The sequence below is a fragment of the Arabidopsis lyrata genome (genome assembly GCF_000004255.2).
Source record: "Arabidopsis lyrata subsp. lyrata unplaced genomic scaffold ARALYscaffold_2, whole genome shotgun sequence".
NCBI lineage: Eukaryota > Viridiplantae > Streptophyta > Magnoliopsida > Brassicales > Brassicaceae > Arabidopsis > Arabidopsis lyrata.
Window position 1 is genome coordinate 17148689 of NW_003302554.1, and position 16951 is coordinate 17165639.

Below are 16951 nucleotides of genomic sequence, written 5' to 3' on the forward strand. Positions count from 1 at the left end.
ACAACAACAAAAAACGATAAATATTTGGAACCAAATGGTTGGAAAAAAAACTTTAAATTCATATTGTCGATATTAAATGTTTGACAAAAACGTATGCTAAAAAATAAAATGAAACAGTATAAAGATAGCAGAAGTCGGCGGTGGCACGTGTGTGTAGAATGATACAAAAAATCAGGTAAAAATATAATAAATGCAAACGTACTACACTATCTATCTCACTAAATATTAACTGCCCACACGATCTTATGTTAAATCTCCCAAGTCATTCTTTTACCCTAACCCCTACACAACCCTATAATATTTATTTTTAAAATAAACATTACTATTATTATAACTAAATTTTTAAAGAGTAAATTCTAATATTGAAACAAATTTTTCATCCAATAATTCAAAACCTGCTGTACTTGCATAGGCTTACCTAAGCCTATCCATTATTAAATGCTTATTATATAGTAGTATATGGTTTCTGTACTATTTAAAATCTAAATTATTTTTTCCTCAGGGGGTCTATAATCTTTATAGCTCTGATGATATTTCTGTGACTCTCTTTTTTATCCTTTTCAAAATTGTTATTTTTTTCTATTTCAGTTTAATTATTGCCCAAGTGATACCATCGGTCTACTATATATTGTAGTGCTGTTCCTCTGCGTCACAAAAAAATATTATTGGCCCCTGCCAAAGTAAAAAATTTCCTCTATTAAAATTAATCTATCTGCGATAATAATATCATAAAACTTGGCAGAATACTGAAGCAGAAAGGGCTGGTATAATTTGGAAATCTTTTGTAGTCGTACGTCATTTCAGTAACATGCACTATTTCATTTATTTATTTTTAAAGCAAAGCTAATTAAAGTTAAACCAGTTAATGAGCAGAAACGGTACTAGTCTGTGTAAACAGAACTAGTGTATAAAATAATAGTCCAATTTGTTTCAGAATTACAGGGCTAGTAATATACAGTATAATGTGACACTAAACTTTCAGATATTAGGTGAAACAAAAATCACTAAAATGAATATAGATGACTGTTTGTCACATTTCTTTTATAGTATATATATCTGTATATGTCAATCAAATGACAAGAGGGTCCCTACTCTCTTGCTCGTCTTTGTCTGTTTTGTATTTAAAATGTCTATCAAAGTTCATTTTAAAAAAGTTTATTTCTGAAAAATGACTACCAAATATAAATTATCTACCAAGTTGAATATTGAATGCAAGTACGAGTAAAATATCAATTACACCTGTTAAAATTAAACTGCACAATATATTTATTTTTATTTAAAAAAAAAATCAGAACACAAGTGATTAATTTTTTTTGTGCAAAATAAACTTGTTACCATTCATTCAATCTCAAAGGGAGACAAGGAGTACAAGATCATCAACCTAATGGTTGGGTACAAGAGGCTAATTAAAAACAAACTTACAACAAACATAGATAGATAGATTCGAGATGCTTTAAGCTTTGTTGATAGATCCATAGAAGCTCGGAGACAGAGGCTACATCGCAACATGCCACAAACGAGATCATGGTGTGTCAAAGACACTTCCGCGAAGACTTCGGGGAAATTAACATTAGTCACTATCAAAAGAGTTCGTGACGTTGGAAAAGGTTCATTAGCTTCAGTTGTTGCCGGTGCGTACAACTTTGATATCGCTAAGAGAGATGGACATGTTCTCTCCACAAGGGAGGAGGGCGGAGCCGAGAATCTCTCCATGGTGGAGGAGCTTGGACGCCGGAGATCCTTAAGATCAAATAAAAGTAGAATTTTTTCAACGAAATCAGGTTTGGGATCATTCTGAAATTGGTCATAGATTAGGAGAAGGAGCTGGATCCGAATTCTTAAGGTATGGGTGATTGGGAGTTGCAATTTCTTGAGGCCGGAGAGATGAAACTCGTTTAGATCTTGTAACGACGTTGACACAAGCCGCAAAAGGTGTCCTTGGCCAGTTTTGGTATTATGTCGAAGCATCAGAATTGAAGACCTAATCAGAGATTGAAGTGAAACGGACCTGGGCCTGGCAATTGGACATTTTGGGCGGTCAATTCTTAAGCAGGTCCAATAGGAGATGAATGGGCCAGACATGGAAAAGCCCAATATCTGAAACCCTAATCCTCTGTTGCAACGATGGATGAATATTGCTAGGCTTGACGGCGGCGAGAAGCTGGTGGCCAGCTCTGACACAGCTATCCGGTGAACACTTGAGATGGCTTCGAAACGAGCAGATCCATGAGAGAATGAGAGATAGGTCTCAGATCTCAGATCAGAGTAGAGGGCCGTCGCCGGAAACCAGTGGATAAGAGCTCTTAACCGAGCAGAGGATCTGGAAGATCCAAGAGAGTGGGTGAGAGGTCTCACCATCTTTTCTGATGAAGCACAAGCGGAGAGCCGTGTGATCTCCACCCAGAAGATAGATTCGCCGTGCGCCGTCGACGACTCCATCGGACATGGCGCATCTGACGGTCCAAGAGAGGAAACTCTTGCCATCAACGAAGCCCGGTGTGAGCATTCTGCTGGATGAATCGAAAAAGACAATCGTATGATATGAGTTGAATCTGTCTTTTGGAAGATTTGCGGGGGTTGAAGAGATAGACACAACGACAAGAGTATAAAAAAAAACACTAAACAAAGAGAGAAAGCAGATCGTAGAGGCGAAATCCCGACGCCGGCGAGTTTCACCTCCACCGGCGTCGGAAACCATTGTCCTGAAGAGGCTCTCGATAACTGTGTCTGGGAGAAAGCTTGCTATTTGTATTTTTTTTTTTTTTTTTTTTTTTTGGTACGTACGTAAGTCTCTGACACAAGTGATTAATTAACATCAGATTTTACTGGTTTTTTGGTATTCGACTAGATACAAAAATCTAATTAAGGGGGGTGTATTCAATAGAGGATTTGAAATGATTTCTATTAAAATTTTAAATCCTATGTTATTCAAACATGAATTCTAAAAAATTTTCTAAAATCAAGTGTTATTGGATTAGTGATTTTAAAATCTACAATCAAATCCACTGTTATTGGAAACATTTTAAGTTGTGGATTTGAAGTGACTTGAGTGACTTTGGGTGGGATTTCAAAGAATATCTTAGTTAAAAATTCAAACATCCAAATCCCATGGTTTTAGGTGGGATTTGGGAGAATTTTAATAACAAATTCTCTAATTCACCAAAATTCACCAAAATCATCTCAAAACTCATTAAAACTCAAATCACTATAAATTCTTTCTTCAATACACCCCCTAAGTCACCCTTCATCACTTACTCATAAGAAAAAAAAAAAGGAAGGAAAGAAGAAGAGGAAGTAGAAGGAGAAGGTGGAGAAACAATAAATGAAGGAGGAAGAGGAAAGGACAATGGCAGCACCGACCTGCTCCACCAGAGAACGACCTCTCACTCATTTCCCTTCACAAGCTATCTTTTCTTCCTCCCATTTTGCTTCTTTAATTTCTACTACTTTGGTTTGTGTTTTTTTTTTCCCAAATCATTAAATGATCAAAATGTGAAAGCTTAACTAATTAATCATTTCATCATTCATCTCGGTGTAGCAATCATAGCCCTAAATACAATAATGTCAAGCGACTAGTCTGATTCGTAGAGTGTAAATTGTAATTCCTTATAAAGTGATGTGTAAATATGATTTTTTTGGTTAATGTATTAATTTGGTCCAGCTTATAGTGATAATTTGATGCGAATATGAGGTTATGGAAATTACATTTATAAGACGTCCGTACCGTGTATGGCAATAAATGTGAAAGGTTTTGAGGATATTGGGACAGACGAAGCCTTCATAAATATGGGCGAAAAGTTGCATATTTGGGGGGACCAATAAAACCGTGCACATACATCATATAGTATTATTGAATTTCTGGATAAAGCTTTTTTAATCGTATGCTTTGTATTGTTTCCTTAGTTAGTAATTGGTACGACTATGAATATTGAATATTCATGTCATAAAGATCCAAAGGTGAAATATCTAATTGATGAATAATGTTTGTATTTTCAGATTTTCCCCAAAGTTTTTAACAATACTTTATTTTCCTAAATATGAAGAACTTATGTGAGATTTTCCTAATGTTAGAAACTATTTTCGTCGCTACAACTCGTATAATAAATAACTGGGTAAAGATGTGACTGAAGAATAAAGTTAGTTGCTGAAAAAGGTAATTAACGAGGAAAGTACATCATCAATCCATATGCTAATTGCGTAATAAGACTGCTTAATAAGAAATGGATCATCTAAAAAGCAAAGTGACAAAATATAAAACTAAGAAAATAATTTGTAAGAATATTATTGTTGTTTTAAGGAAGACATGATATCCAAATCTGGTACAAATTGATTATTTTAACTTTCTATATAAATTCTATATAGAAAATTCATATGACAAAAATCTTTCTATTAGCTAGATAATCAGTTTCTTCTAGAACAAATTAAAGTTAAAAGTAAAAAAAAAGTAACTAATTCATAATGGCATATAAAAACGGAAAATTATAAATTAATTATCACATTTGGTTTATGATAATAATTTTTCTATAGGTAAAAAGTTGGTTAATATACCAATAAAAGTGGTATTAGGGATGATATGGTAGGTTACTCCATAAATGTAACTCGAATGTGAATATGTGCACACGTGACGTAGCCGGCGTAGGTTAGAGGGTGGGAAAGGGAGTCTTTCCACATTCATCGTATTTTTTGTTTTTGATGCTATGTTTTCTATTTAAATTCCATTCCTTTTTTTTGTTACTAAACTAGATTTGAACCCGCGGTACATCGCGGGGTTATAATTATTTTTTAAAAAATCTAAATATAATTATTTTTTTTATTAATAGAGAGTATACTATAATATTTCGACCTATTTTATAAATATACCATCCATATGTCTATATTAATAGTTTTGAGTATATTAATTGTGTTTTAGGTTTAAATGGTATATCTATATATACACTTAAACGATATTTGGCTTTCTTCTTCTTCTTGCCTCAGTTTAGGAGAAAAGATTTTTCTAGCGGTACACCGCGGAGCTATTATTTTTTTTAAAAAAATTTCCTTCCTTAAACTTCCAAATCTAGATTTTACCGCGGTCGATTTTTTTATAACTAAAAAATTATTTTGCAAAATTTTAAGTTGTATTTGTTTTGTTAATATTGTTTATTTTGTTTAGTGTTTCTGATTTTATAATTAAATTTTGATTTTTAATTCTAGGATTTCATCCATAGTATATTGTTTAATATTAATATTGATCTAAACCCGTTGCACCATATAACCCTGTCCCGTAAAATTAAACATCATTTGTTATTTTTTTGAATAATATTTTTATCCACTACGGGTCGCAGGTTCATGCGGATAAGCCCGTAGAGAGTTGCGGGTTTGCGGGTCGACCCGCCAAAAGAGAAGCTATCTTTTGAAACCCTTTGTTTTGTTTAGAGTTTTAAGAAAATATCCCTAAAAAATAATTTTCATTATATAAAAAAAAAGGGAGACTCACAAAAATGTCCCTTTTTTAATACCCCTTTTCAAAAATGCCCCCTTTGGATGTTCATTTTTAAAAATACCCCTTTTATGTACAAAATGACTAAATTACCCTTCTTTTAATAAAAGATATCATAAATATATAAGGAAAATATAACAAAATTAGGTCCACAAAATACAAAATATTTTTTGGCGGGAAAAGTGATCCCCCAATTTTTCCCGCCAAAACACTTGTAAAAATTTGTAAAACCTTTAAAATACCTTGTAAAATTTTTTCCCGCCAAAAAATTTTCCCGCCAAAAAATTTTTTTTGCGGGAAAAGTGATTCCGCAATTTTTTTGGCGTTAAATTTTTGGCGGGAAAAATTTTCCCGCCAAAAATTTACAAGGTATTTTAAAGGTTTTTTACAAGGTATTTATAAGGTTTTACAATGTATTTTAAAAGGTTTTACAACGTATTTACAAGGTATTTATAAGATATTATAAGATTTTACAAGCTATTTTATAAGGTTTTTACAAGTTATAAGGTTTTACAAGTTATAAATACCTTATAAAACCTTAAAAGTACATTGTAAAACCTTTTAAAATACATTGTAAAACCTTACAAAACACTTGTAAATACCTTGTAAAAAACCTTTAAAATACCTTGTAAATTTTTCTCGCCAAAAATTTTCCCGCCAAAAAAATTTCGCAAAAAAAATTGCGGAATCACTTTTCCCGCAAAAAAATTTTTTTGGCGGGAAAATTTTTTGGCGGGAAAAATTTTTACGGGAAAATTTTATAAGGTTTTTTAAAGGTTTTTACAAGTGTTTTGGCGGGAAAATTGCGGGATCACTTTTCCCGCCAAAAAATATTTTGTATTTTGTGGACATAATTTTGTTTCAAATAAGGGTAAAATGGTCATTAAAAATTAAAAGATGGCAAACTTAAAAATGGACTCTCAAAGGGGGCATTTTTGAAAAGGGGTATTGAAAAAGGGGCATTTTTAACAATTTCTCTTTATAAAAGTAGAAGAAATTGTAGTATCAACATTCCCGATTTTTACATCACTCGTTACAATTATTTTATTTTTTTTGCAGATAAAAATCAGAAGTTAACTAAGTCGAGATTTTTAAAAAGATTGAGTAGAGATTTTTGGTAAATTGTTGAAAACATATTTGATTTCAAAATCTTTACTTAAATAAAATAAATCTAAATAATTAATGCTAATGGCATATCATTGTAAATACTTCTCAACTTCAAGATTTATTTGCTAATTGTGATCCAAAAATGTATATATAAACTAGAATTTAACCCGCGGTACACCGCGTGGCTATATTTTTTTAAAAAATATAATGTTATTTTTTAAAGTTTAACTGAAGATATATCATATTAATTTGTATTTTTAAATGTAGATATATATCTATGTATTATCTAGTGTATGATTACTATTGTTTAGGTTTCAATTTTTAAAGTATAGATACGAAAACATACATTTTTTTTAAGTAACGATGTATGGTGGATTTTAAAATTTTGAATATTTGACTCTGAAGTATACCGTGGGTCGGTTTTTTAATAACTAAAAATTTTAAGTTGTATTTGTTTTGTTAATATTGTTTCTTTTGTTTTGTGTTTAAGATTGTATAATTGTATTTTGATTGTTAATTTTAGGATTTCATACTTAATATACCGTTATTAATATCGACCCAAACCCGTCATTCCATATAAACCCGTCTATATTATCCTATTAGCTAAATTATTAGTGTTATAAAATCCAAGAAAATAAATTATTATTGTAATAAAATCCAATGATTTTAGGATCTCACCCGTGGTATACCGTTCTTTGAATGATTTTAAATTTATATTACTAATATATATTTTAAATTTATCATATAAAATATATGATTTCAGGTTTTTGTGTTTTTATTTTATTTAAATAAAGCAACGGCTTAAATGATGACATATATAGTTTTTTTCTTGTATGTGTATATAATTTTTCTATGTGAATATTTTGATTATTATAAATTAGTATTTTTATTACTATGCAAAATGTTAATATAAATATTTGCTATAAAATTTTTTTGAAGATATATGGAAAGATTGTGTAGAGATTTTTAAAAACAAATTAGGCAAGATATTGTTTGGTTCATATCTTTTATTTAAATTTTGTAAAAGTAAATAATAAATGCCAATGGCATTCTTTATAAATACATTCCAACTCCAGGATTTATTTGCTAAAAGTCATCCAAAAATATATATATAGATATATTCCGTTTAATTAACATACGAAGACTGTTTGTATTATCTATTTCTATAGAGTTCTGTTTAGCATTTTCTATATGGGCCCAAATGGGCCTAACTTTTGGTCAATGAAACATACCCTCTGAGAGGTTTCGAAGCAAGCTGAACAAGTGAGGGTAATAAAATTACTTGGATAATAAGTGACCTAAGAGGTACAGAACTAAGCTTAAAGACCGAGTCTTCATTCAAAATTCAGATTCAGACACTCTTAAAGCAACATGATCAGCATAATTTTAATAATCTTCAAAGACTTATATATAAACAAACCCATCAATTATAGAGCTTAAAACTCAAAACATGGCTCTCACTTCCTCCGCTATAGTCCTCTGTTTTGATCTGGCCTTATCAGCTGCATCTTTTTCCTTCACTGTTTCTCACAATTACTCCATCGTTGGATACGCACCCAAAGACTTGGAATTTCACGAAAAACTCTTCAATCTCTTTGAAAACTGGATCTCCAATTCTAAAAGCTTTACGCGAGCGTTGAGGAGAAGTTTGTTAGGTTTGATATCTTCAAAGACAACTTAAAACATATTGACGAGAGCAACAAGAAAACGAAATGTTATTGGCTCGGACTCAATGAGTTTGCAGTTTCCTTGTGAGGACCGGTCCAGTTAAATCCGGGGCCGAATAAAAAAAAAAAATTTTGGAGCATTTTTAAAAGATAAAAAATGATTATAAGGCATTAATAATATTTATTTAATAGTTTTTCTTATTTTTGGATATTTTTTGCTAATTATAGAATTTTTTTTTTGCTAATTGTGGGGTATTTTTTTGCTATTTATGAGAAATTTTTGCTAATGTTATAATTTTTTTTGCCAATTATGAGGCATATTTTATAAATTTTGAGGCATTTTTGTTAATTTTTGGATTTATTTTACTAATTGTGGGGTTTTAAAAAATAAATAAACAAATCCCACAAAATGGACTTCAAATTTTTGAAGCCTAATATAAATGTATAACAAAAATGTGTCAAGAGCCGGGCCTCCTTGTGACCGGGAATAAGAACTCATAGACTGAGACATAACGTACACCAATGGGTGACCAAGCCTTACAAGTTACAAGCATGGTTCGCCTCTCAAGCTTAAAAACCACACGGAATGCTCTGCCTCTTTTCAAATGCTCTGTTTTTTTTTAACTTTGATCTCAAAATTAATCTTCTGCTTATCAACCTTTTAAACAATGCTGTTGTAAAAAATATATTTTTTTCTTGAATATAATTTAACATTTTATTAAAAAATAAAAAATGTGGTTTTATGGACTATGCTTTTGAGTATATAGTCAAGAACGGAAGTCTTCGTATTAAGGAAGAGGATTATCCTTACGCGCAAAATGCAAAAGGTATATATATATATGTAGAAAGAGCCTATCATCTTTTATAATCGGGTTGTTTTTCGAGCAGGATGAGTCCGAAATGGTGACTATTAGCGGATACCAAGATATACCTACAAACGAAGAGAAGAGTCTATTAAAGGCATTGGCTAATCAGCCAATTAGTGTCGCCATTGAAGCCTCTGGTAGAGACTTTCAGTTATACAAGGGTGTAAGTTAACAAACAGTATCTATAAGGAGTTGTAAATATTAAGGATCTTATTGTAATTAGTATAAGTTTAAACCCTAGTCTAATTACTATATATGTTGTAAATCATTTCTCCTAATGAATCAATTCACGCTCATCTTACATGGTATCAGAGCAGTGATTCAAAAGACCTAAAATTTTTAGCCCCCACCTTCTTTTCTCGATCTCCTTCTTCCTCTCAAACCCTCTTCTTCTTCTTCACAAGCTTGTTCTTCAAGCTTCATCGTTTGCAGCCATGTCTACCTCCTCAGAAACCGTTGTTGTCCCCGATTCCACCTCTCTTCTCAATGTGAACATGTCCAATGTCACAAAACTCACGGCAAACAACTTTCTGATGTGGCGTCGTCAAGTCCATGCTTTATTGGATGGATATGACCTTGCTGGCTATCTTGATGGCTCCGTCGCTGAACCCGACGCTACAGTCACTGTCCAAGGTGTCACCTCCACAAATCCGGCGCACAAATAGTGGAAGAGACAGGACAAACTCATTTACTCCGGCCTCATTGGTGCGATCTCCATTTCAGTGCAGCCACTCTTGTCCAAGGCAACCACCTCCGCTCAAATCTGGACCAAGCTTCTCGACACGTACGCAAATCCTAGTCGCGGCCATAAACAACAGCTCCGGGAACAGATCAAGCAATGGAAGAAAGGCTCTCGGTCCATTGACGAATATGTCCAGGGACTCACCACTCGATTTGATCAGCTTGCGTTGCTTGAGTTTGAAATTCCGCATGAAGATCAGATTGATTATATACTTGGTGGTCTCCCGGATGACTATAGGCGGGTCATAGATCAAATTGAGGGACGTGACACTCCGCCTACAATCACAGAGATTCACGAGAAGCTCATTAATTATGAGCTAAAGCTACAAGCAATGGTTCCCGACTCAACCGTACCGGTCACTGCCAATGTTGTCTCGTCTAAGGCTCATGACAACAATAATAGCCGCAACAACCGCTCGTCATCCCGCGGCAACCAGTGGCAGCAGCAGCAGCAGTACTCTCGTGGCAACAACAACGGCCGTTGATCACAAGGCAGAGGTTACCAAGGAAAGTGTCAAATCTGCGGTGTACACGGTCATAGTGCGCGAAGATGCTTTCAGCTTCAAGGATATGGTAGCGGCGGTGGTTCACAAGCTAGCTACAATGGTTTCCCGTCCTCACCTATGGCACCATGGCAACCACGTGCAAATGTTGCGACCGCTCCACCATACAATCCTTGGATTCTTGACAGTGGTGCTACGCATCATCTTACATCAGATTTGGCCAATCTCTCTATGCATCAGCCTTATACCGGTGGCGAAGAAGTCACCATAGCGGATGGTTCTGGGCTTCCAATTTTACACACTGGTTCAGCTTTACTCCCTACACCATCTCGCTCTCTTGCTCTTAAGGATATTTTATATGTTCCTAATGTTAGCAAGAATCTTATTTCGGTTTATCGGATGTGTAATGCTAACAAAGTATCGGTGGAATTCTTTCCTGCACATTTTCAGGTGAAGGATCTCAGCACGGGGGCCCGATTACTCCAAGGCCGAACTAAGGATGAGCTATATGAGTGGCCGGTTAACCTCAATCCCATTACCATCCTCTCTGCTTCCCCATCACCAAAAACCGACCTCTCTTCGTGGCATTACCGTCTTGGGCATCCATCTTTACCAATTTTAAAAGCTGTTGTTTCTCAATTTCAATTACCTCTTTCAAATTCTATTCTCAAACAGCTTCCATGTTCGGACTGTTTCATCAATAAGTCATAAATTACCTTTTCACACAAACACCATTGTCTCATCTCAGCCCCTTGAGTACCTTTATACCGATGTTTGGACATCTCCGTGCGTTTCTATTGACAACTACAAATATTATCTTGTTCTTGTTGATCACTTTACAAGATATACGTGGTTGTATCCGTTGAAGCAAAAATCACAAGTGAAAGAAGTCTTTGTGGCATTCAAGGCATTGGTGGAGAATCGGTTTCAAAGCCGTATACGTACGCTATATTCAGACAATGGTGGTGAGTTCGTGGCTCTACGTTCGTTTTTAACGGCTCATGGCATTTCTCATCTCACGAGCCCGCCTCATACGCCGGAACATAACGGGCTCGCTGAAAGGAAACACCGTCACGTCGTTGAGACCGGTCTTGCGCTTCTTAGCCATGCTTCCTTACCAAGACGTTTTTGGACTTATGCATTTGCGGCTGCGGTGTATCTCATTAATCGAATGCCAACGGAGGTGTTAAACGGTTTTTCTCCTTACCCAAAGCTATTTCAACAATCACCAAATTATCTGAAGCTTCGGGTATTTGGCTGCCTATGTTATCCATGGATTCGACCATATAACACCAACAAGTTGGAGAGCCGATCAACCACATGTGTTTTTCTTGGATATTCGCTTACCCAAAGCGCTTATCTTTGTTTTGAAGTAGCCACTGGTCGAGTCTACACTTCCCGGCATGTTCAATTTGTGGAGAACAGCTTTCCGTTTGCCTCTAAACAACCCGCCACGTCGATTACCGAACCACAACAGCCCTCACCGGTCACCACCAATGTTGTCCCGTTATTGCCGCGCCCCACTCAAATAGCTCATCCTGCTCCTCCTCCGTGCTCGGTCCTTCACTCGCCGCCAGCCACACCGTCTCACTCACTCCAGCCGCAGTCTTCACCGGAGCCTGTGTCACAGTCCTCGTCAACGAACAATGCTCACGAAGAAGAAAACATCTCCTCTTCCACGGGCCAAGTAAGTAATTCTGGCCCAACTCCAACAAGCCCAAACAAAACAAATACCAACCAAAGCCCACAAAGCCAAAGCCCAAATAAATCAAACTCAAACCCATTAACCCATTCCCACTCACCATCTTCTTCCTCGACATCAAACACGTCTACCTCCGACCACACAAAATCATTTAATCAGCAACGCCTTCATCACCAGAAATCACACCACCGTTACCACCAAATCCTCAGCCTCCGCCACCTCCACAAAATACCCATCCAATGAGAACAAGAGCCAAAAATCAAATAACAAAACCAAACACGAAATTCAGCCTTACCACCTCTACTACACCTTCAAAACCGATGATACCGACAACAGTGGCACATGCTCTAAAATACCCAAATTGGAGACAAGCTATGTCTGAAGAAATCAATGCCCAAGTCAAAAATCACACTTGGGATTTGGTTCCACCGGTGACTTCTCAACATATTATTACTTGTAAGTGGATTTTACACTAAAGTATAATGTTGATGGTTCAATTGCAAGGTACAAGGCGAGACTTGTTGCCCGAGGATTTAATCAACAATATGGCGTCGACTATTCAGAGACTTTCAGTCCGGTGATTAAGTCCACGACTATACGTCTTGTTCTCGAGGTGGCTGTTAAGCGAAATTGGAGCATTCATCAAGTTGACATCAACAATGCATTCCTTCAAGGCACACTAAAGGAGGAAGTCTATGTATCTCAGCCTCCGGGTTTTATTGATCGTGACCGTCCGAATTATGTCTGTCGCCTCAACAAGGCTTTGTACGGCCTCAAACAAGCGCCTCGGGCTTGGTATCAAGAACTTCGCAGTTTCCTACTTCAAGCTGGTTTTGCAAATTCTCTCGCTGATGCCTCTCTCTTCATATATCATCGGAACAATGCCTTTATATATGTCTTGGTATATGTTGACGATATTATAATCGCGGGAGATACTGCTCTTGTCAAAGCATTCAATGTTTCACTTGCAGCTCGGTTTTCTCTTAAAGATCTCGGCGCCCTAAGCTATTTTTTGGGAATTGAAGCAACCAGAACTCGACGAGGCTTACACTTGATGCAGCGCAAGTATATAACGGATCTACTCCAGAAACATAATATGCTTGACACAAAGCCGGTTTCCACACCGATGTCCCCAACTCCGAAGCTCTCTCTTCTCTCCGGCACGGCCCTAGATGATGCAACAGAGTATAGAACGGTTCTCGGTAGTCTCCAATATCTCGCTTTTACGCGACCAGATATTGCCTTTGCAGTGAATCACCTTTCACAGTTTATGCATCGTCCCACGAATGAACATTGGCAAGCGGCTAAGAGGATTTTACGCTATCTTGCGGGCACCAAGTCACATGGGATCTTCCTTCGATCGGATACTCCTCTTACCATACATGCTTTCTCGGATGCCGATTGGGGTTGTGATTCGGATGCTTATCTCTTCACGAATGCATATATTGTCTACTTTGGTGGCAGCCCTGTTTCGTGGTCCTCGAAGAAACAGCGAAGTGTGGCGCGCTCGTCTACGGAAGCGGAATATCGTGCCGTTGCTAACACGGCTGCGGAACTGCGATGGATATGCAATCTCTTAACAGAAATGGGCATCCCTTTATCCACTGCACCAGTCATATATTGTGACAACATCGGTGCTACTTATCTATGTGCAAATCCGGTCTTCCACTCTCGTATGAAACATGTCGCTCTTGACTATCATTTCGTTCGTGGCTATATCCAATCCGGTGCTCTACGTGTCTCCCATGTCTCAACAAAGGATCAGCTCGCCGATGCATTGACGAAACCACTTACACGGCCACGCTTCACCGAACTAAATTGCAAGATTGGAGTGCAAGAACTCCCTCCATCTTGAGGGGGTGTATAAGGAGTTGTAAATATTAAGGATCTTGTTGTAATTAGTATAAGTTTAAACCCTAGTCTAATTACTATATGTTGTAAATCATTTCTCCTAATTAATCAATTCACGCTCATCTTACAGTATCACCTTTTACAAGATTCAAGAAATCAGTTATTAATTTGAAAGAATTAATACATAGTTTTTCTTGATGAATTAAAATCATTGTCTTGGTGGTGTTTGATGGGAGGTGCAGGGACGACCTGGACCATGCATACGGATCAAGCAAGGCATGGATTACTTCATAGTGAAAAGAAAATGATCAAGCTTTGACAATTATGTACACGGCCCCTTTAATATGACGGAATCAAAATTAAAAGGAAAAAAAAGATTCATGTTAACATGAGAAAACAAAAACAAAAATAAACTTGAGTATCAACCATCAAAAACCAAGGAAAATTAAGAGTTAATTAGAGAGGAAAATATCAAAATATGATTGACTGGGATCTCGAAATCAGTATTGTCTCGGAAGTAACTCATTCGCAGAAGACGATCCTGACGTTGTACCAATCTTGTCTTCGTTCTCTTCTAATGATCTTCCCATCGTTTCCCTAGTGAAGAAATACGTAACGATCATTCCAGCAATACAAACGCCGCCAAGGATCAAAAACGCGATTCTCACGCGTTTCACGTCTGGAAAACCGTCCTCTTCATGGTGTTTCGTGGCCCACAAGAAACCAACAGTGCCAACAATCGCACCAAACTTCCCGGCAGCTCCAGATATCCCGTGACATGTGGACCTAAACCTTGCTGGAAATAGCTCCGCCGGGATAATAAACGTTGTCGTGTTAGGACCAAAGTTGCTAAAGAAGAAAATCAATCCGTAGAGAACCATAAAGCCTTTTTTAGTCTTCTCATGCTTAGACCAATACCAACTGTATGGAATCCCAGCGACTAAGTAAACAACGGCCATAAGGAAAAAACCCATCATCTGAATCTTGACTCGACCGATTTTATCGATGAAATAAACGGTGAACCAGTAACCGGGGATGGTGGAGCAAGCGGCTACAATGGCTGCGAGCTTAGATACTTCGAAGGCGGAGTCGTAGACGTTTGTGGAATTGAGAGGTTTGTTGGATAAATTGAAGATTTGAGAGAGGAGGAGGTTGCTTGTATAGAAGACGACGTCGACGAGGAACCAATTGGCTGAGGCTGCGAAGAGGTCTCGGCCGTGGAGGCTGAGGAAACGCCGAGAGAAGAGTTTGTAGGAGGAAGTCGGTGGTTGTTCTTGCTCCGATGATGAATCTTCGGCTATTTGAGATATCATGGATACGGTCATGACTCTTTGCATGTCTTTTGCTGCTTGGACTACATTGTTCTCCACCAATGCTGTGTATCTGCATGCATTTTTAAAAACTTTAATTAGTAGTTATCATATTAACTAGGATATGACCCGCGGTACTCCGCGGGTTAATTATTTGATTTTTTTATTTTTATAAATTGATGAATTTATTGTGTATAATATTTTTTGTTGTATACCGCGGGTCACATGCGTTGTATCTAAAATAAAAAATTTTAAGTTGTATTTGTTTTGTTTAGTGTTTAAGATTGTATAATTGTATTTTGATTTGTTATTTATAGGATTTCACCTGTGGTATATTGTCTCGTATTAATATTGACCCAAACCCATCCAACCATATAATCTAAAATGAAATTAAACATCATTTTGTTATTTTTTTAATAACACTTTTATTTAAATGTCATATAATTCGAGTTAATTTGAAAGTTGCTTTCAAATAGTTTCCATGTATATTTTTAAATTAGTGTGTGTTTTTGGACCAACCCGTAAAAACAATTTATAATTGTATATGAAAATACTAATTAGGATTTCACCCGTGATATACTGTTCCATTTAGATAATTGTAAAAATTAAAGAAAGATCCGAATGACTCAATTTCGGGTCTGAATAAAATAACGACATGATTAAATGCTCAATTTGTTCTTAAAATTGTTAATATAGATTACACACATATTTTTATTCATCGATTGAGTAATATATGTCCGTTTTAAAAAATTTGAATTGTAACATATGCAGAAAAAAAAAAACTAAAATTTACTAACTATTTATATATTTTATAATAATTTAAAATAATATAAATATAAGATCAAATAAAAGTGAAATAAGAATCATATATTTATGTTTAAATTAGGTAGAGAGGTTTTAGGAAATTAGTGCAAATTTGTTATATTAGCATTAAATCATCATATTTGATTTCTTTATCTATAAAAATCGTGGAGAATATACCATAAATAAAGTGTTTAAATATAGTAATTAGTTGAGAAAGTATATATATTTTAGATTTTATTAATTATTTTCGTTTTTTAATTTTGCCAAAATTTAAAGAAAGATCCGATTGAAGATTTCCGGGTCAAAATTAAACAAATTTGACCCGATTTGGGTACCCCAAAAACTGCTGCAAAAATGTATAGTAGATTAGTTACTTGGGAGGGTTCAAATATTTTAAATTTTGCAAAAAAAAATGGGAGACTCACAAAAATGCCCCTTTTTCAATACCCCTTTTCAAAAATGCCCCATTTGGCTGTCCATTTTTAAAAATACCCCTTTTTATGTACAAAATGACTAAATTACCCTTCTTTTAATAAAAGATATTACAAATATATAAGGAAATATAACAAAATTAGGTTCACAAAATACAAAATATTTTTGGCGGGAAAAGTGATCCCACAATTTTTCCCGCCAAAAACACTTGTAAAAACTTGTAAAACCTTTAAAATACCTTGTAAAATTTTCCCGTAAAATTTTTTCCCGCCAAAAATTTTTTTTGCGGGAAAAGTGATTCCGCAATTTTTTTTGTGCTAAATTTTTGGCGGGAAAATTTTTGGCGGGAAAAATTTACAAGGTATTTTAAAGGTTTTTTACAAGGTATTTATAAGGTTTTACAATGTATTTTAAAAGGTTTTACAACGTATTTATAAGATATTATAAGATTTTACAAGCTATTTTATAAGGTTTTACAAGTTATAAGAT

The 16951-nt window shown here is 35.4% G+C and overlaps 1 protein-coding gene across 1 annotated transcript in view; it reads right to left on the bottom strand.

Annotated features, from left to right (window-relative positions):
• Window positions 1-14261: 14261 nt before the first annotated feature.
• The window catches only part of LOC9323704 (probable inorganic phosphate transporter 1-9), a 5801-nt gene continuing 3111 nt past the window's right edge, over window positions 14262-16951 (bottom strand). Inside the window, exon 2 of the mRNA XM_021035323.1 lies at window positions 14262-15299. Coding sequence (XP_020890982.1) covers window positions 14417-15299 — 883 coding nt within the window. The 3' untranslated portion in view covers window positions 14262-14416. The remainder of the gene's footprint in view (window positions 15300-16951) is intronic.